The 21343-nt window shown below is 48.6% G+C and overlaps 1 protein-coding gene across 6 annotated transcripts in view; it reads left to right on the top strand.

Annotated features, from left to right (window-relative positions):
* Window positions 1-21343, top strand: part of COL27A1 (collagen type XXVII alpha 1 chain) — a 139675-nt gene that overhangs the window by 99256 nt on the left and 19076 nt on the right. For all 6 annotated transcript variants that reach the window (XM_085077192.1, XM_085077193.1, XM_085077196.1 and 3 more), the window contains 9 exons: window positions 403-456; window positions 2652-2705; window positions 3890-3943; window positions 4675-4728; window positions 6587-6694; window positions 18852-18905; window positions 19024-19131; window positions 20652-20705; window positions 20992-21045. In XM_085077192.1, the coding sequence (XP_084933318.1) occupies window positions 403-456; window positions 2652-2705; window positions 3890-3943; window positions 4675-4728; window positions 6587-6694; window positions 18852-18905; window positions 19024-19131; window positions 20652-20705; window positions 20992-21045 (594 nt within the window). The remainder of the gene's footprint in view (window positions 1-402; window positions 457-2651; window positions 2706-3889; window positions 3944-4674; window positions 4729-6586; window positions 6695-18851; window positions 18906-19023; window positions 19132-20651; window positions 20706-20991; window positions 21046-21343) is intronic.

The following is a 21343-nucleotide window of genomic DNA, read 5'->3' as shown; positions in this document are numbered from 1 at the left end:
TGGGAGTGCAGGTAGAGTGGAAGGGGGAGCAGGAGGGAGGCTGATGTGTCAGAACTGAGCCCACAGCTTTGAGGGAAGCACTGGGGGAAGACACAGACCTCAAGGAGGGCCAGCAGTGCTGGACTGTGAAGGGAGAGGGTAAACCAGGCATTTTCAGGTTGCCCACTGCAGTTGTTTTAGATGGGAGCCAGGAAGATGAAGATCTTCTGAGCTCTTTGCCTGTTAAGGTGCCTCAGCTCACCCCACCACTTGCCTCTCTATCCCACTGGCCAGCTCTTGCGCAGTGAGAACTCCTCTGAGATGTGGGAGGGGATTGGTGTTTTACCTTACAGACCACAGAAGTGATGGCCCTTCAAAAATGAAAACAGTTGTATGAAAAGAGCTTTGTGTCTCTATTTTCAGGGTCCCCAAGGACCACAGGGGCCACCTGGCCCTTTGGGAGAAATGGGACATAAGGTAGGTCTGCTCTTTGTTCCTTTTTTTTCCCTCTTCCGTCAGGAATGGCAGGTCTGAGGGAGGAGTAAATGTGCAGGGGAACATCCTCCCACACCTGGAAGTGTGGAATGAGCAGAAGGAGCTCCCTTAAGTCTGAAAGTTCCAAAAGAAACAGTGAAAATCAGGAATTTGAACATCCCTTCATCACAGACCACAGAGAAATTCAAGCATCCCTTAATCACAGGTGGATGTGCAGACCCAGCTTCCCAACAAGAGAAACATTTCAAAGGTGACCATGCCAGGGTGCAGAGTCAGGGACCCAACACAAGAACAATTCAGACTGGGTACTGTCTTTCCCACCCCCTGGTGCTGTTGCTGACATGACCCAGGTTTGCCAGCCCTCCCAGAAGGCCATGGCAGCCCCAGCAGAGGCTGCAGCAGCAGTGCAGGAAGCTCAGAGACGCCTTTGCTGCTGACGGTGCTGCTGTGCTGTGGTTGCCATGAAGCAGTGGCACAAACACACCAAAACCGAGCAGCAGCTGCCAAACAGTGCCCCAGTGGAGCACAGGGGATGCCTCCATGGTTTCCCCCAACTCCTCTGCGCTTTTGGCTTCATTTCACTCCTCTTGAAATAATATAGTCTTGGCTCTTTCTGTCACACGTGCCAGTTCCCCTTGCACGGCTCCTTTCCATAGGTCCTGAGCTGTAATGCAGACATGAAGGTGGCTTTGAATGCAGTCTATGCAAAGTGTGTGAGTCATGAAAGTTTCCATTCTCATTCTCATGGCTGCTGGACTGGATGGAGTGAGCTCTCAGCATGGTAAACCACACTGGGGAGCTGGAAAGCTGCTACTGAGCCACTCAGGATGCTGCCAACCAAGAAAGTACAGAGCTTCATTCAAATCTGTGACTCCTCCAGGAGCCTTTCTCTGCACTGGCACCTCTGGAGAAACCAAAGCAGGATTTTTGCTTTCATTGGAGCTTGAATTTTCTCATTGCGTGACTTGACCATTTGTTCACAAACCCAACACACACCCTGCTCCCTCCTCTGCTTGAATCCATTTCAGCAAGCCAGGAACTGGCTTTATTCCCTGGGTAGCTCCCTTGACTATGTGCTCTTTTTTCCTTTATTCCCAACTGTAAAGAGAAGGGAGATTGTTGTCCGGAATGCAAATATCAAAAGTAAATAAACCACTCAAATCCTTTAAAGAGAAGCTTTACTGTCCCATCTTTGGGCTTGTTTTACAGACTCTCATTCCCCACGCTTCCCAGAGGTAGGAGAAAATGTACAAAGATTAAAGCTCCCATTAGATCTTGGTACTAAAGATAGTGAACAACCATGACCCCACTATTGGGGGCTGTACGTGGAGCTGGACTGAGTGAGAACAGTTTGCAAGGTCATTCTCACATCTTTCCATCTTAATTCCCATCATTTTCCAGGTCAGGACTCATTTTCGGCTCTCTGAGGGATGCCAAACTCCTCTACCAGAGTCTGTGCTCACACAGGAGTGAGAAACTTTCTGAGCCAGTCCAGCCTGGGCTGTGGATATCTGGTCTGAGCCCAGCCATTAGCCTTTGGATAATGGCTCATCTGGCCAAAATTTGTGCTGGAGGGCTCAGTGTCACCTTGCTGCCCTCAGCTCCCTTCAGCTGGCAGCACCATGCTGGCCCTGCCTCTCTGGGAATGGAGGAGCAAAGGCTCAGCTGAAAGCTGTGGCATCTGGGGCAGCTTGAGCCACACTGAAACAACCCTGGTGGTGCAGAGGATGTGCTCACAGCAGTGGGAATGGAGCAGTGCAGGGAGCAAGAGCACAGCCAAGCACTTGTCACCCATTGTGCCAGCCAACCTGCTGGACCCTTCTGAAGAGCTTCCAAGTAGAATTCTGGGCCTTTTCCCTTCTTTCCCAGCTGGTTCCAGTGCTGCTCCCTGGTGTGGTTACCAACCTCAGAGAGCAGAGGGGTTGGAAGGAGGTAGAGAAAGGTGCTTGGCAGAGGAGGCTGGGGAGAGGGGAGGTGTGAGAGCTGAGCAGAGCCCTCCCAGAATCCAGGTCTCTTTGATGCTGTGGACCCTGAGCCAGCTCCAGGGAGGTAATTGCATTGCAACCAGGGCTTGGCTGTCCCAGGAGGGCTCTGCTAAAGGAATTATGTCTTTGATCTTGCTTTTTGCTTAGTTACAATGGGTTTTTTCATTATCTTGTTGGTTTTTTTTTTCCCAGGGACCGCCAGGCTCAATGGGACAACCTGGCCCTGCAGGTGAACCTGGCATGAAGGTAAGAAAAACCCTGAGTGCAATTTCTTGGTCAGACTGGGGAGATAATAGCAACTTGTGTTCCTGAAGGACTGAATGACATTGCAGGTTTAGCCCCCAGCAGCCAAAGCAGACAGTGCATTCAACAAAAGATAAAGTTTAAAAAACCTGAAAGTGGGTTAATTTCAGCCATTTTTACAAATTCCTGAGCCACATCCTGAGGGGTTGTCAGTGCTGGGGAGAAGCCCCATCCCAGGGATCTTCTGCCTCAAGAGCTGTGAAAGGCTTTGGAAATGAAGCTCAACTCTTTGCAGATCCAAAATCTGAATGGAGAGAGGAGTCCTTGAGACTCAAAGATCCAGGCAGCTTCTATTTTGAAACCAGAAGAATCTTAGGAAGGTCCCAGACTTAAAAATACTCTCAGACAAGGTCCTGCCATAACTTCCAAGCCTCAACTCTCTGGGGACTGAACTCCTCTGATGGTTAAGGGGGAAGGGTGCCCTGCTCCAGACCATGAATGAACCTTCTTGTCCACATAAAAGCCATCTCTTTGTTTGAATAAAACCCCAGTGCTGAGCAGCTCAGAGGGGGTTTTATTTAATCCTAACCCCCTTGGTTTGAAGGTTCACTCCTGTAAGCAGAGCTTTTGAACACACTCTGTGTGGGGATTAAACGCAGTTTCCTCTGTGCTGCTCTTCACTGCCACCCCCACCCCATCCTTTGCCATGTTTTCCTTGGCAAAACTTCTGACACTTCACTGGAGCTACCGTGTGTTTGGCATCCTGATAGTGCACGAGTGTTTCAGCTCCTGGCTGCCCTCTTTGGAGCAGGACACGATGATTTGCACAGACATCCCTTTACCCCTGTCCTTGCTGGGAATTTGTGGAGTGAGAGTCCCATCCTTCTGCTCCAAGCCTGGTCTGTGCAGCCATGGCTTGCAGAGCAGTGGAATGGGGTGTGTGGATAGCTCAAACCTTTTTCCCTTGAATTCTCTGCATTTTCTGAGCTCTCTTCCATGCAAAGAGGATCACTGGGTTGGGCACATGTGGGAGGGAGCTGCCCTGTGGCCATTCTGCCCTCAGTGCTACCTTGGCAAGATCTGTTTGTTTGCCAGCTCCACCACCTTCTGTTCTCTCATTTTACTGCTCTCAAAGATTCGGGTTCTTCTGGAACTGGGGCTCAAAGAGCTGTTGGTTTTCTTTTTAGGGTGATCCTGGCCAGTTAGGAATCCCTGGAGAGCAAGGCCTCATTGGCCAAAGAGTGAGTATGGCCACCTTCTGGTGGGGCTTATGTGCCTTATCAGCTCCCCAGAGGTTCTGTCCCTTCTCTCCCACAGCCTGGACAGGCTGGTTCCATTCTCTGCATCCCACAACCCTCATGGCCCCCATTCCTTCTGTGGGTGGTGGAAGCACCTTGCCCCCAGAGCCCATCAGCCTCAGCTCCCCATCTCCCTGAGCCTCTGGGATGCCACTGTGACACCGTGTGTGAAAGGGGCAGTGTGGGCACAGCTGTGGGAACAGACCCCTCCTGTTTGCCAGGGCTGTGTCCCTGCAGGGCTGGGGATGCTGGAGCAGAAGGAGGCTTTAAGCAGGGAAACACTGGGCACACTGTGCACGAGTGGGAGGGGATGAATGCATGGATTGAGGCTGGCAGGGGCTGTGTCCCTTCCCAGGACTGAGGTCACTTGTTGGAGCAGGACGGGGAAGCCCCAGGTTAGATGAATTCACTGAGCTCCTTTTCACACAGGGAAGGAGGGCTTCCTGCAGCGTCTGTGGAGGAGAAACTGCTGCTCAGAATAGAGCAAGAGGCTGAATTCCTCCTCTTGCTGCAGGAAGAGCTTGTTCAGCACTGGGGTATGAGATAGGACACGTGTCAGAGTGCAGGGCTGGGCTCCCCTCACTGCAGCCTGGCTGCTGCTGGGAGCCAGCTGCAGGAAGCTCAGGGAAAAGCACGTTTAGGCACAGCCTGATGGTGTTTGCTTTGGTCCACAGGGAGAATCCGGGCTGGAAGGGGACAGCGGGCAGCTCGGGCCAGATGGGATCAAGGTAAACCTCACTGCTGTGGAGTTCCAACTCTCACACACACCTCTGGGCACTCAGGTCCCTGTGGTTCCCAGGGCTGGGATGAGGCCAAGGGGATTATTGGGCCCTCTGTGGAATAAACCTCTGCCCTGCGCTCTCTAAGGACTTTTCTTCTGCAAGCACACAGAACAAACCCCTCCTGTTCCACTCCTCTACCCGCATTTTTGGCATCTTATCAGATCTCCAAAAAGGTCAAGTTCTTCAAAATCTGGTTTCCAACAATTTGTCTGTTTTATTTGAGTCTTTGCAGATCAGATTTCCAACTAATCTGGAATTCCTGGGCCTGGCAAGGGAAATCAAGAATTGTCCATTACTCTCCCCTGCACCACTGACCAGAACAATGTTAGAAAGTACAGAAACCAGATCCCTTTCCCTTGGCAGAGCCCCAGGAGCTCTCTCAGGGCTCACCCTGTATCTCACCCTGTAGCTGTGAGTTTGCTACCTTGCCTTTGGAACAGGGCTCTGATTCCTGTCCCTGCACAGACAGCCTTTCCAAACAGGCCAACAGTTTTGTTCCATGGAAAGAAAGAGCAGCCCATCCCACAACAATGCACTTTATTGCTTCTTTCTAGTTAAACTATTTGCCATGTGTCTCTACTTCTGCTTATCTCTCAATGTTGGACCAAAAATCTCTTCCTTAAGGACAGTCAAGGCTTCTGTATTCTCTTGCACTGCTGGCTGTGCCCAGGAGCTCTTGAACCAAACCAGCTCTTTCCACCCCAAATGTGTCTCTGGACACTTAACCAGATGTGTCTGTGCTCTTTAACCAGATGGGATCTTGTTATGCTCTCCCAACACAGGTGCAAGAGGAAAATAGTTCAGTTCAAGGCTGCTTTCAGCATTAATCTGGCCTTTTTAATTGTCTCCATATAGTTTTGAATGGTAGTACTGAATAAGACAAAATATTTACAATATTCTATTTATCTTGATAAAAGAAAAATAGCTCCAAATTTACTTTTTAATGCTTCTGTGATTGTATTTCTGGTCTGCGGTCCAGTTGGTTGTTCTTGTCCAATGCTGAAACTTCATTATCTGTCAGATTTTTTCCAAAATTTCAAAGACTGGTTTCAGCAGGGGAGCTTAAGTGGATATTGGGAAAAAAATTTTCACTTGAAAGGATGGCCAGGCATTGGAACATGAAGTGGTGGAGTCACTATCCCTGCAAGTGGCACTTGGCGACATGGTTTAGTGGTGGGCTTGGCAGTGCTGGGTTGATGTTTGGATTCATTGATCTTAAATATCTTTTCCAACCCAAACAATTCTTTGATTCTATGATTCTGTACTTGCCAGAGCAGTGATTTGACAGGATACCCATTGCTCAGACCAGAGATCCTTTACAGGGCACAATGACACAATTTCACAGTGTTTATTGGAGCCCTGGGCTGATTCCTATTTGGCAGCAAGAGCCAAGCTGCTGCTCCAGACAAACCATTCTATTAAAAATCTTTCAGCATCCCAAGCTCAGGGCTTCTGGGTGAGGCAAGGGAGACTTTCAAACCTTTTCTGTCTGCCTCATTCACGTGGGAGGTTCAGGCCTCATTGCAGGAGAAGCAAAGGGGTTCAGGTTACTCTGTGTAATGGGAGAGTTCTTTCTCCTCCAGCCAAGACATTTTAAAGAAAAGAAACCTGGGTTTGCTCCTTTTTTAAATGTCAAGTGTATTATGACTCATCCTCATTCATCCTTTTGCTTGCAGGCTCTCTTCCTTCCTCTCTGCCTCCTGAAATATTAATTATGTGGGGGGTTCTTCCCTTGCAAGAGCCTTGTACAGCAACCCATGTGTTGTGTGGGTATGAAAACCTCCCACCCTCCTCTCTTCCACAGGGAGACAAAGGAGAGCCAGGCCTGGAAGGAGAGAAAGGAGAAAAAGGCAGTGAAGGACTGAAGGGAAAAGAAGGACCTCCTGGATATCCCGGCATCCCAGGTGTCCGAGTGAGTCTGCGAAACCAGCCCTTGGTGACCCCTGGGTTCCCTGGGGGGATGAGTGTGTCAACCAGGACACTGCTTAGGGCAGGAGGTCACCTGAGATGTGACTTGTTGCAAATGTTGTGGTAAAATGTGTTGTTTTTGTGGAAAACTGCATCCAGGAGATGGTTTGGTCTTTCAGTCAGGATTCACTCTTGGGATGTGGATCACAGCTCTGGCCTGCCACAGGCTTTGAGAAACTGTGCCTCCCTCCTGCATCTGTAAGATGGATCTCACAGGGTGTTAGAGGCAGGCCCAGAGGACTGCATTTTCCCTGGTTCCACAGCTGGCTTGGCATGGAGCTTGGAATTGGCCCTGTTGTGCCTTCCCTGATGATTACTCGTTTGCTTCTGGTCTTCCCTTCTAAGATTTCCATATTATAGAAAACAACTTGAAGAAATCAGCAGGATATGATTCCTGAATCCTCACTGAATATCCTGGGCATGTCTGGCTCACTGAGAGATCTGATCTTGGTGCTGTAGAAAGAAAATTTGATTCTGGCTCTGAGATGACAGGCAGCAGGGTGGTGCCAGGTGGAGAATGGCTCTGCCCAGTGCCCCAGTGGGCTGCTCTGCAGCTCTTCTTCTTGAAATGGTGGATGCTCCATGGTGAAATGTTGATTTTCCTTTTGGTGACGTTGTGGCTGGCTAAAAGGAGGGCAGGGAGAAGGGTGTGAGGGGATGGAAGCAGCAAAAGAGATGGATTTATGTTATTTTTGGGCTGAGGTTGGGATTTGAGCACTGACTCGACTAGAAGGTGGAAACATTGGCTTAATAGCACAGTGCAGCACCATAAATGTGCAGAATAAGGCTGGAGTCCTGCTCCAAATAAGGCCACCCTTGGCCACAGCCCCCTGTAGCCAACAGGGAGCCCTTTCAGGGTTGGGATCATACCACAGGCAAGGGTGGTCCCCAACAGCCCAGCTCCTTCCCAGCTGCAGGCTGGCACAGCTGGACAGTCGCCCTCCATGTGCTGTACTTCTGGCTGCTTCACGTGTTTACATTGTGCATGTTTTAAGAACCAATAAAAATACTAAAATCATGCAAAAGCCATATTAAGTTATAAAATATAAAATATAGATTCTCTCAGACTCTGTCCCTGCTGTTTGCCAGCATGTCCCTGGGAACATGATGCTGTTTTCTGTTTTATTTTTTTTTTAAAAGGGAGTCAATAGAGCCAAGATTCCTGCTCATAATCACTCCCTTTTGTTTTTTTACTGCAGAGTGCTATATTTCCATCTACTATTTTAATATGCTTCTTTGTATTTCCTTATGCCTAAACTCAGGCAGACTTTCAGACCTGCATAGGCTCCAGATAGTGCTGCCTGCCCTGCCAAATGCTGTTACCTTATACACAGGCTGGTGTTCCTGTGCTCACTGAGGTCATTTAAATATGGAAGTCCTCTGACAGAAGCAGAAATAATTTTTCTCTTCCCATTTGTCGAGAATTTCATTCTACCTTCCCAGAGAGAGTACGAACATCAGTGGGATCTTCCTTAGGTTTCTGCCAAGATAAGGTTTACAGCTCAGAGGTGCAAACTGCTAGAGATAACTGCAAGCCCCTCCTTTCCAGCTGAGGGTTGGAAGCTGGAATATCCAGCCAAGCCATCCTCTGGAGGACTTTCTGCAAAAGCCACCTCAGGCACAGCCCAGCACAAACTGACAGTGTTCTGCTGCCCAATAATCAGTTTAGATTGTTCTAAGATCTCCATCTTTAGCTATCGCATCTTCATTTGGCCTCTCCTGGCATGACACCCACAAGTCCTTACATCTGTGCTTCACCACACTCCTGCCTGGACCCACTGATGTTTTCCTGGGCTTTTCCTCTGCTGCAGTATTTGTTGGGATATCCTGCTCAGCTACAGAGGGGATGGGGGAGATGTTGATGGTTCTGTGCCCTCAGTAGGAGAGATGCTCACTCAAGGATCTGTGCAGATACCTGTGCCAACAAACTGAGCTCCGTTTGGGGTGTGTAGCTCATCTTCTGCTTCTGGAAGGGATTGGTGTTAGTTTGACAAAGCTGATGCCCACCCACAGCTGTGGACACAGACAAACTTCTCCTACACCTTGGCTTGACCCTGTGTCACACCAGAGGGGACCCACAGGGACATGCCCTCCATGGACAGCAAAAGCCTCTGGAAAAACCCTTTTCATCACAAATCTCTGCAGCCACACCACATCTTGAAGATTCATCCACAAAGCCAAGGAGATGTTTAGTCTTAATCTTTATTTTGCTTATGTCTACAGGAATGTGACGCTTCACTATCAAGTGTTCTTGTGACAGATGTAGGAAATGAGGTGCCTGATTGCTCTGAAATGACCTGACTTCACTGCTGGTACATTTTCAGCCTGTTTTGTGTATTCTGGCCTGGGGCAGAGGCTGGTGCTGGCAGAGCAGGTATAGAAGCTGGGGAATTTGGCACGATCAGCTCACATCCAGTGTGGCAACAGGCCAGCAGGAGAGATGGAAGGAGATTAGAGGCTCTTGGATCTGCAATCCTGGGGCTCCCTGGAGGTGGCAGATGAAGGGATGTACCTTTGAAAGCTGCAGGAAGCACAGAGGGTCTGTGCTGCCCTTTTGGGTGGTGCAGAAGAGAGACATTCACCTGGCAATCCATGGGATCAGCAAAGGCACACGTGGCTTTCCTGAGCAAGGTTTTCCAGAGAACCATCCTGATGCTGATACCACATGACTGCCTGAGCACAACCAAACTTCCCTCTGTGCTCAGGAAACGTTTTTCAGAGATCCTTAGCTTTTACTTGGCTCAGCCATTTCCAGCATTAACATATCTGAAAACCGGTTTCCACTGTGGTTTTGAATCTCAAACAAAAAGCAGCAGGGAGGCCCCAGTCGAGTCTCCAGGGGTAGTTTGTACGTGTTTCAAAGCCAGTGGATTTAAGCAAACAAACCTGGCAGCTGAGATGGTCCATGAGCTTCACAGCTGTGGCTGGCAGGGCTCGAGGCAGCTGGAGCTGAGATAAGTGAGTATCCTCTATCTTTTGGTCACTTTGTCCAAGTTCACAGTGCTCCGTTCAGCCCCAGTTCCTGCTCAGTGGAGGGATGGCCAGTTGTCCCCCTGGCCATAACAGAGAAATCAGAGCACCAGTGCAAGGTCCAGTTGAGACTTCTAGAGATGTGCACCTTTCCTGAGCTGCTGGCCCACGTATTATCTCCTCTCACTGGCTTCTGTCTTCTAATACAAACTTGGTGCCTTCACCTTGACCTTGACTCTCTTCTCAACATGGCCTTTTGCCCTGTGGTTTGGACAACAAAGAGCTGAAAACCCCTTCCCCTCTCAGGGTATCAGGGACTGTTTGGGCATCTACATTCAGAAAGACTGGCTAAAAATCCAGATTTTTTGTATGGGCAAGGCAGGACAAGGATATTCTCCTCGCTGTGTGGGGACACTGGAAGATACAACAGCCTGTTGAACCCTGGCAAGGTACAGAGCAGCAGTGCATGTGTCATGGTGTGGTTTGCCAAAATAAAATAATTTATCTGCTGATCCATAAGGCTGGGAGGGAACAGTGCCACTGAGCCTGAAACACCCAGAGAACATCCCTGGAGAGGAACCTGCATTCCCAAAGGATCTGGCTGCCCATCAGAGCTGCTCATCACATCAGAGGATGGCAAGAGCCACAGGCTGAAGTCACTGGAGTGCAACCAGCAATCTGGACACAGTAAAGTGAGCCCTGACAGCAACCTCTGCCCCCAAAAAGCACTTCCCTCTGCTGCTTCTCCTCTGCAGTGATGGAAAACATGGCATTTCAGCCCTTCCCTGGGAGGATGACAGCTCCAGCAGTGGCTGAGGAAGGCCCAGGCCAATTGGCAGAGGGAAGTGATGGGTTTCCAGCTGCACTCCATGGCTCTGCATCGTGGTTTTCCTAATGTGCTGGTTGCCATACACGGCAGACATCTGATAGCAAGGGGTTTACAGTTCCAGGAAAGAAATTGGAGAGCCTGGAAGTACTGAAATACAACATGCTCTGAAACAAGAAAATCCCTCATTGTTCAGCAAAACTGGGAGTCGAGTTCTTTCCACTTCCTTTTTAACCTGAAATCCTATCTGCAGTGTCATTCAAGCCACGTCAGGACTCGGAAAGCTTTGAGCCAGACGCTCCAATGGCCTAAATTGCCATAAACAATTACATCAGAGAAGATCTGGCTGTGTGTGCCGGCCCTGCTGTGGGGTGCAGATGTGCACCATCAGCCCAGAAGTGCTTGAAGGGCTGTAAATCCTTTTGCTCTGGTGCAACAAGATCCAAAGTCCTTTCGTTTGCTCTTCAAGAGGGTAGAGTGAGAGAGCTGGGCTGGGGTGGAGAGCTGAGAAGGTTTTTTTGAGAGAACTCACAGGATCAAGGCACTCTCCAGCACAGAGTGAACTCGTGGCTCTTGGCTTCAGCTCTGCAGTCGCTCCCCAGAGCAGCAGCAACCCCACACACAGCTCTGGATGGTGTCCTGAGGATCCTTCACATCACATTTTTGTCCCTCTCTCATCTACAGTCTACAGCCCTGAAGTGGAAGGAGGACTTGCTGGGCAGGATGGACCTTCTGCTCTGCCATGCTGAGCTGGGGTTGCTGTCTGGGCTCTGCAGTGCCAGGGCAGAGCAGCAGCTCCTCCTCATCCAACACATTGCTCTTGTACAAAGTTGTCCAAACACCACTTACAGCAGAATTTGTCCCAGAGTGGTTTTTGCTCTTTGTTCTTTTCTGTTTCCTGCCACTGGAAACATGATTCAAAGGTTTTCTGCAACAAAGCGCCTCGCTCTGCTGTCGCTGAATCCAGCCATTCACTGCACACACATGAGCTCAGCCACAGCTGGCAGCACCACATCCATGGCATTCAGCTCCCTGAAAACACTGAGGCTGCCCAAGGACAATCCTGGGGTCACCACTGATTTTAATCTCTGCTCTCCATGCAGAAATTCATTTTTTTTTGATAATGTGCTGAGCTGTTGTTTCCTGGAAAAGCAGATTTTTGTGCCCGGGACCAAGGGCTGTCTGTGGAGCAATTACTTGAAAGAAGTTTCTTAAACTCCCCCAGCTGGAGGGTGTGGGGTCACCTTCTGACTGAGCAGGGGAAAGAATGGGGAACACAGTGGTAACAGTGAGATCCTCACACCCTTAATCTGAGGAAATTAGTAGTGTTACTCCAAATCCTTCCCTTGAATGAATTAGGAGTAGATGCACAAGGTAGTGCAGTGGTTTGCCCAGGGTCATGCAGGAGGCTGGTTGGTGGCAGAGGGAGATCAGGAGGTCACAACAGGCCATATTCCAGTCCCACAGCCTGTCCTTTCTGGTACCTCCTGTATCAGCGGGGCTAGTTCATAAACTGGAGCCCAGTTTCCAGAGCTGAGGGTGTTTGACCTTGGCCATGGTGTGTCCTTGTGTCACAGCCTCAGAGTATCATTCCTCATACAGAATATCCAGCAAAGCCATGAGGAGCTGTTTGCCTTGTATCAAAAATCAAAGGTGGATGAAGTTGCTCAGAAATGCAGTCAAATATGCTGAAAATGTCTGCTTTGGAGAGTAAGAGACCAAGGGTCAGGGCAATGCCTCTCCATGGAGCTACAGTCCCAGGTCTCTGTGCTTCCCCTCCCATAACCATCCCATTATCATCTCTGGGCACCTCTGCCCACAGCTGCAATCAGCTTCTCCTCTTGCTTTGATAATCAGTGCTGATTGCCCCAGGGTCAGCCTTTTCTCAACATCCCACTTGATGGAGAGGTACATGCTGAATTTTGTTCTTTGGGTGATGTTATCGTGTGGGACCTTTTCCCCCTTTTCTGCCATTCTGCTCCCTGTGCCTCAGTCCACCAAATCCATTGAAACCTTTGGAGTGGCCCAGGGTTGCCTGTGAGCTCTGTGAATCCTACAGGGAATGTCAGAGCTCTCCTAATCCCAGGAGAACTGCTGCTTGCAGTGACTGAGGCTCTCCAACCAGCCATGGGGCTGTTTGGCCCTTGCAGGCTCTGCTGCTGGGGAAGGCAGGCTGATCCCAGCTGGTCTTCGTTTAGAGTTAATAGGAGTCAAAATGAGCCAGAATTTGAAATAAATCCCATTGACTTGGCACGGTTTCTTTCCTGACTCAGACGAAGGAGACGCACTTTTTGGGCTGCTGCTCCAAGATTCCCCTCCTTATTGCAAGAGAGGATTTCATTCCCCTCCTCTTCCACAACCCCAGGGCATCTGTGTCCTTCAAGAGGAAGATATTAACCCTTAGTGTTTGGGGGGAGTGTAAATCAGAGTTGGGCTGCCCAGGTGCTCTCTCTAGTCTTTTCTTTCCCATTGTCAGCTCCGAGCACTAATTTTTTGGAGTATTTTGGTTTCATTGTGTATGAAAGCTTTACAGCTCAGTGGGGATGAGGCCTTGCATGTTTCCTGCACTTCCCACTCATTCATCAAGTGTTTTAGTGGCACCTTTGTCTCCTGTGCTTTCTTAGAGATGAGGAAATAGAGGCAATGAGAGGGGGGAAAAGGGATTTTCCCAGAAACAACAAATTAGCGGTAGTTCAGAGCTATCAGAATGAACCAGAGCAGCTCAAAGCATACAGCACTGCTCTGTAAACGATTCTTTTTGCTGCCTTACACTGTAACTGCTTAGGAAAATCAAGTTACATAGACCTCCTCCTGCACAAAACCAAAAGCAGCACATTTCAGAGCAACAGCTGCATGCAGATAAGAGTTAGCTCTGAAACAGAGAGTTTGGGATTCACAGTTTTGGGTTGGATTCCATTTTAAGCTGAGGAGCTCAGCTGAAAGGAAAGTCACAGTGACTCTGGCTGTAGTCTTCCCATCCAAGACCTTTTTTATAGGATTTCCCCATTTTGCTGTGTTTTTGAGCCCAGCCAGCCAGCTCTACCTGCACTCCCCACTTGGGTTTCCACAAGCAGCCCAAAAGCCCATTACTTCCCAGTGCTCCCAGTGAAACCCCCTGAACCTCACAGCACAATCAGGTCTTTCTTCTCGAGAACAGTTGAGTCTTTCTTCTTTCCCCATACTCATTCAGGAGCTGCTGCCCTGTCTCCTCCCCTTCCAAACTACTGCTAGGGAGAGTGATTATGAAATGTGTTTCTTATAAATCCAAAACATTTATGTCTTCAAATGCCCGGCCCAAATAATCCCACTAATTTCCTGAGTGCTTGTGAACTGTCCTCCATGGGGGGAGGCTTCTCTCGATCAAAGTTTATTAAGTAGAGGTTCTCATATGGAGACATTGCTGAGCAGTAGGAAATTATATAGGGCTTTTTCATTTCCCTTTAAATGAGCTCACTGGCTGGGCCTGGACAATATGGGCATGGTCATCCTATGGTTCATGCTTCTTACCTTTATTGCTGCTTTAGTTTTCCTGCCCTTTTTACATCCAGTGCCTCAAACGATCACTTTTTTTTTTTTTCTCTGTCACCTTGTCACTTTTTTCTTTACTCAGCAGCTGTATTCTGGTGGTTCTGTTTCTTCCTGCCTCATTTTTGGGAAGGAGGAGTGACCTTCACTCAATGATACCAAAAAAAAAAAAAATAGCTTGAAAATATGCTCCTGCTCCACAGCAGTCCTGAGCAATCCTGAAGCAGCCTGAGGCAAGCTTTGGGAAGCTCTCCCACCAGTTCTGTGCCCTCAAGAGCTTCCTTCCTGTGCTGAGCTGCAAGGAAGGCAGGAACATATTTGCCCTCTGGAATGCCAAGAGCCAAACCAGGACGGTGAGTCACGTCTCAGTTCCCACTTCCCCAGACCCAGTGCCTGCAGCAAGAGCATCCCTGGCAGGGAGGAAGTTTGGGTCAGGATTTTAGCCCTGTTTGTTGCTTGGCTCTGTTCAGGGCATATCTCTCTGCAGTTCATTTAACTTCCTTGTTTTGTTTTTCTGGATGATGTTGTCGGAACATAGATTTCAACTGTTGATGTCTGGAGAATTTAAAGCTGAGCTGCTCATCTATTTGCTCCCACTAAACGTTACTGCGGTGCTGGGCAAAAGATCTGACTTTTCTGTCAAGGCCATCAACAGCTGGAAGTATCTTTTTTTTTTCTTTCTTTTAAAATTAACCAATTTGCATTGGAAAATAAACCATTCTTCTTTCCCTTAGGGGAATATCTAAGGCTATACTAAAAAAAATCCTTGTAAATCTGTGTCCTTGTTGAAGATGACAATGAAATTTTAAACATGCTAGATCTAAGACTATAATTTTTTGCTTCCCTTGGATATTTTGGCATAACTGAAGGCATGTGACTTTGTAAAACTGCTGCTTTCCACTGTCCCTGGTCACAAATACCATCATCATCTGGAGGTACTGATATACTTCTCTAGTGAAGAATGCAGCATATAAAGAGAAATCACCATTTAAAAATAGTCCTGCTCACAGAAGAAGCTTGGAAAGAAGATTTGTTTTCTCAGCAAACCAGTAACCCAAAGCATACAACAAAATGTGTACAAACCCCGGGAATAAAAGCATCGTGTGTTCAGTGCCTTGGCACAGTAACCCAACTGATCTGAGTCCAGCAAAGGGAACTTGGCTTTAATCATCTTGATGTGTAGGCTTTTGTCCATCTTCTGCCCTCACTTCTATCTCTGCTAAGGAGAGAAGAAATCTCAGGAACCTTAGGAACTTCACACACTGCAGTGAAAGAGGTACCAAAAGGTGCTACAGTCATACTTTGGGGAGAGCCTGGATGAAGATACGATCTCACTGAATTTTATTTTTATTCTTTTTTTTCCTTCATGTTCTGGCCCTGATTTTTTTCATCCCTGGACAGATGAGTCAGAAGAAGGGAGAGAAAAAGGATGTGACTCTTTTTGAAGGCTACCAAAGCTGTTGCTGGGCTTGTTATTCCCTGTGCAATGTGTGGCAGTGCACTGATTTCTGGGAAGTGTGCAAACCCCTGCATATGTGCCCTGGGAACATCTGGGATTGCAACAGCAACCACATCTGGATCATCACAACTAGAGATATCACATATCTGGGAACCCCAGACAAGTGTTAAACTGCCTCTACATTCATCTGGGCAGAATTCCTGCGCAGTTGGAGAAAGCATATCCAGGAAAATCAGACACATGGTAGGCTTCCCACTCACCAGCAGAGCTCGCTGGCCAAAGTCCTAGAAAGCGTGCTGGGAGAGCACGGAAATATCCCTGACTGATAGAGCTTATTCCTCTCGAGGAGGTGACTCAGTAAGTCAAAATCTGAGCCACGTCTCTGCCGCTGGTGTCGCCAGCATGGTTTGACCCATTTTTTTATGCCAGCCAAGCTTTTAACCGATGGATGAGAGTCAAGAACAGCAAGGGAGGCTTGGAACAAGGTCTCCATGGCTTCCTGTGAGTGACAGCTTGTCTTGCTGTCACTGACAGGAGCTGGAGATGCTGCCAATGATTTTTTTCCTCCAGGAATGGAGAAGGAGCCGCACCCCAGCTGGAGGACCCAGGAGAGCCTTCTGGAGCAGATGAACATCCCTGCTCCACGAGGCCAATGCGTCATAAGGGGAAAATGGTGCAAGGAGTTTATTGGAGCCCATATCTGTGTTCAGATCCACCAGCGGGGAGCAGACAGGCTGAAAGAACCCTGAGAAATTTTGAGAAGCTGTTTGAACATGGCACGGTCTCACTGTGGATTGAGCTCATTTTTGAAAGCAGGACTTGGACTGTCGAAGTTGGGGTTGTTTTTTGTTGTTTGCCCTCACCCAGATGATTCCAGCCCCTCTCTCTGTACTCTGTGATGATGACAGCAACTAGGAACTTGAATGCTGGCAGATTTTAGGAGCAGTGTGGAAGTTTTGTTTCCCAGATGGGAGGATTTAAGGCCTGAACTTTCTCCTTGAAAAGCACAGACATTTTCCAATGCAGGATAGAAGCAAGTTTCAGTCATGACACTTTCACGGGAGATGTATCCTGGTGGAGGAGGCCAGGCTGTACTTCAAGCTCTTCTGAAGTAGCTGTGACATCCTTGTGACCTCCCTGTGAACAGGATCTGCCTGCCTTGCAAAATGATAAAGACTGTGCCACATCACTGTCCTTGTATCTGCATTTTTTACTGACAATACAGCTCATCCTCATCATGGGGATAGAACCTGTGCATGGAATTCTCTGATTCAAGAGCTGCCACAGCACTGCAGTTCCAGGAGTACATCTGAGTGTGCAAAACTACTCTGCTGGAGAAGACCAAGGGCTTGGCCATCACTGGGTTGGGAACAGATTTAGGTTAAAATGGGCTTTCTCCCATTTGCAGGAAGCATCTCTTGCCTATGTTCCACAAGCTCTTAGAGCACAGTCCAGGGAGACTGATGGAAAAACACTATGCAACTGATTAGAAACCCCAGTTGTCTCTTTATTCACTCACATCTTGTTTTGGCAGTCAAGCTTTGTGAGTGATTCCACTATTCCCTCTCCAAATTTTTAAGCCACTGCATGCCAGGGCACTGCTGCAGAGCAGGGGCTGTGGGAGTTATTGCTGCTTCAGGTGCTGAGCACCAGGTCTCACAGCGAGCTGCTGTAGAGCTGGAAGCTCTTCAGGGGAGGGTCTGAGCATTTCTGATGCTTTCATTAGTGAGGATTTCTCTGTACTCCTGTCAAGAGTGTAAATCATGTGGGTGACGCTGGAGCCTTGGCACCCATCGTCTTCTGTGGCTGCTCGGCATCTGTGGGAAAGTAGTTCCAAAAGTGATCTCTTGGAAAGTGGCAGCAAAAAATAGCACACAAAAAACCCCTGAGCAGTATGGAAGAGACACAGAACAAGGCTCATGTGCTCCTCAGCAGGGACCTGTCCTTTGTGATGCCTAATGGTGTTGGCAAGGTGGGCTCCTGAAATGTTTGGCTTAGGTAAAATGGAGCTATTCCCTCTGGGGAAGTGAACTGGCACAATTCTTTAGGGCTGGAATGAGTCTGAATTGCTCCTTTGTGTTCAGAGCAGGCACTTCTGAGGCCCGTGTTTCAGATCAGAGTGAAAACCCCCCGATATGTCTCACTTTATAAGTTGCTTTTATTCAGCTGAGGCTGCAACATCAACCGTGGTGAAAATTATACCTTCTTAGCTGGGAGGAGGGGGAGCAGAGGGAGAGATGTGGTGCTGGTGTGGAGATGCTGTTGAAAAGTTTGTCACAATTGCCAAAAAGCATTAGTTATTTTCATCAGTGATACTTTTTGCATCTTTCTGTCAAATTCAAAATATTCTCTCTGCCTTGCAGCCAACAGGGTCAAACACTGGGAAAAATGAGCTCCCTGGGGTCCCTAAGGAGAGGCTGCTGTATTTAGCTGCTCATCACAGCTCATTTCTGTGGTGTGGGTGCAAGGAGAGGTGGCAGGTTCTGCACCCACCCTGGGTGCTGAAAGCAGCCCAGCATTCCTGTCTCTGCTTGCCGTGGCTCCCACCTGAAGTTTTGCATCCCACTCCGTTTGTGGATACCTGATCAGTAGATTGTGGTTTCTGTGTGTGGCAGTGATAATACAAATACAGGGAAGGGGTTTTCACTGTGAGCAGGAAGCTGTGTGTGGTAGGTGGATAAAGAATGAAACCATTGCCTGTTTTCACAAGGTAAAAATGAGGAGAGTTGCCATGGAGGCAATGGTTCTACTAACAGCATCCTAAATTATATAAAAAGTGTTGATATCCAATTCAGTGCCACAGCTGATGAAGGATACAACTGTTGGTAAAGCAGCAGTGCAGACCAGAGGAAATATCTTGTGGGAACCAGAGTAAAGTGCTTTCCACATTTCAGTCCATTCTGTAGCAGAGGCTGGCTGGGTGCACTTCTGATATCCCACCTTTGCACCCTTGGGGACAGAAGGACACATCAGATGGGAGTTTTCCATCATCCCTGTCTTCAATATGTGATTTTTAAGATGAAAATCATCCCAGTATGACCTTTCAGCCATGTTGCCCAATAGTCACCTGAGAGACATTTCCATCTTTAAGCAATGAGTTTCCCCCATGTGTTGGAGCAGCTAAAGACCAAACTCAGCCATGCCCAGCCTGTGAATCATGGTCTGACCTGCAGGACTTCCTGGCCTCCTTGTTGGCTCCCATGGGTGGGTGAGGATGCTCTCAGTGTTGTGTGTGCCAGGGAAACGACCTGGGAGTGGCTGGTTGGGATGGGATTTCTTTGCTTTCCCATTCCAACAACTTTCTTTTTTTTTCTCTTCCAGGGACCAGAAGGGAAACCAGGAAAACAGGGGGAAAAGGGCAAACCTGGCCAGAAGGTAGGACCATCTCTCTTTGATAGAGTCTCTCTGGTTTTCCCTTTCACTACTCATCTTTGATCTTTTCCTGCAAGAAGCAGTTTTGTCCTCCACTGATGTCAGTGCCTTTGCTCTGCAGGGCAGCAAGGGCTACCAGGGGCAGCTCGGCGAGATGGGATCCCCAGGGAAGCAGGGGCCAAAGGGGAACCAAGGCCCTAAAGGATCCCGAGGTACCCTGGGACCGATGGTGAGAAGAGCTCTGCAAACGGTTGAACACAACATGCAGAAACGTGGCAGGCAGTGGTGGGCATGGGCCTGAATGGAGCAGAGAGCCCAGCAGAGGCTTCAGGGCACTGAAAGGGAAGTGCTGTTGGATTGGTGTAACTGGCCAAAACAGCCTAACCCTTGTCCTGAGCAGCACAGAAGAATCCAGAGTGGTTGGGTTGGTGCCCCGTGAGCCCAGCTCACGTTGCAGTGTAGCAGTTCTTCACAACTCCCCAGATGGGCTGAAATTGCTGAAATATTGGGGATTTTTCCTCAGCTGAGTGAGTTGATAAGCTATTTTCTGCTAAGATCTTCCCCTGTGAGACTACACACTCATGGCAAGAGCTGCTTCCAAGTTGAGCTGTGTTGTTATAAGGAACTCTGCCTTGGACTTCTGCCTTGTTTCTACACCCACTCTTGATCTACTTATCTAAAACACTTGGAGCAAGAAGAAATATAGCATGGGAAAGGGTTTGAACTGGGGACTGAAGGTGATGCTTCCAGAGAGAACTGCCATAGTATGAGGGGATGAAAGGGGAGAAAGTTGAGGGCCATAGTATGAGGGGATGAAAGTATGAGAGGGGAGAAAGTTAATTTGCTTTAGGCACATGAGAGAAGTGCATTGGGACAGCAGTGGTAGGTAAAAGTACCTCCTCGTGCACTGCAGGCTGGTAAGGAAACTTCTTGCACTCTATTTGATAGAACTTAGTGCAAAAGCAGGAGTTATTTATGAACCAGGAATCATGGTGATGTTTCAGAACAGTAGCAAATGAGTGATGGAGTGATGGTTCTGCTGATAAGTGTTTTCCTGCACTAAAAATTATGGCCTCACCATATATCCTCCCTTAATTGTCTTTGGCAAAGCTTCCATGGATTGTTTAATGAGGAAGCAAAGCAATATCTGAGCAACAGTCTATTGGAGTGGACATGTCTCTGTGTTGTGGAAAGGGCTATATTCCACGCTAAATGGGATTATATGGAAAGTTTGTGATTCACTTTAATCTGATGATCTGATTTAAACTCTTTTTCTCACTCTGCTAAAGATGTGATTAATAGCTCTTGCAGTGCCCTCATCACAACCCAGAAAACTCATTTCTCTATCTCAGAAAAAGTTCTCTACCACACCAGAACATTTCAACCCAACAGTTTAGGGTTAGGTCACTGCTGGACTTCCAAGCACAACACTAATTTGAGATGTGTGGAAGTGCAGATGAAGAGCACTCAAATGCAGCCATTTCTGGTATCAAATCTGAGTGAGGTGGGGAATCTCACCCAGGCTGGCAAAGGCATAGAATGGCTTCCTAGCACCTCTCTCCATGTGTAAGAGGTTAAAGCCAAGTAAAAGCCCATCAAGTGGCTGCAGCAGAGCTCACTGGTGGCCAGGAGGAGGACTGGCCATGCTCCCAGGTGGTGCTGAGCATTGCTTTGCACAGCCCAGGGCATCCTCCTCTCGTGGGAACACCGTGGGCTGCTCTCTCAGTCCCTCTGTGTTTGCCTCTCCAGGGAGCTCCAGGAAGGATGGGTGCTCAAGGGGACCCAGGCTTAAAGGGTTACCAGGTAAGGGGTTTGCTTTCATCTCCCAGCTTTTATCTATTCTCAAATGCAACAAAACTGCCACTCCAGGGTGCAAATCGTTCTTAAGCCGTGATTTATCTCTGATCTCGAGTTCTTTGTCCAGTCTCCATTGCACCACTTGCATTTGGCTCATCTCTGCCATGACCCACATGTCCCTCCAAAGCTGGCATGCACCATCCAGGGCTCATGAGATCTGGCAGGGAAACAGGGAGGACTTTCAGTCCCACAGCTCTTTCCTGCCTCCTCACCTGCTGTCTGCTCTCCACAGGGACATGCAGGACCACCAGGGCCCATTGGACCACCAGGGCCAAAGGGGGAAAAGGTAAGTTTGGCCATCTCATTTCCCCTGGGATGAGATGATTGTCCTGCTGCTGTAACTCCCATGCATCCACACTCTCCTCACCCTGTGGCAGAGGCAGAGGTGCCTCCTCAACCACACAGCCACTTACAAAACCCCTCAAAGCTCCAGCCATGCTTCTGCCACTCAGTGCCAGGACACCCATGCCACCAGCACTTGCTTCCCAGACACCACGTGCTCTTGTGCCAGGGGCTGAGCCAGCCAGCCTGAGCCCTGGGGATGTGCTTTTCCTGCATCTGCAGAAATTCAGCTCAATCCCCAA

This window comes from Lichenostomus cassidix, chromosome 17 (genome assembly GCF_008360975.1).
Source record: "Lichenostomus cassidix isolate B80296 chromosome 17, HeHo_3.0, whole genome shotgun sequence".
Lineage (NCBI taxonomy): Eukaryota > Metazoa > Chordata > Aves > Passeriformes > Meliphagidae > Lichenostomus > Lichenostomus cassidix.
The sequence above is the reverse complement of the archived record's forward strand: the minus strand, read 5'-3'. Positions and strand labels throughout refer to the sequence as shown.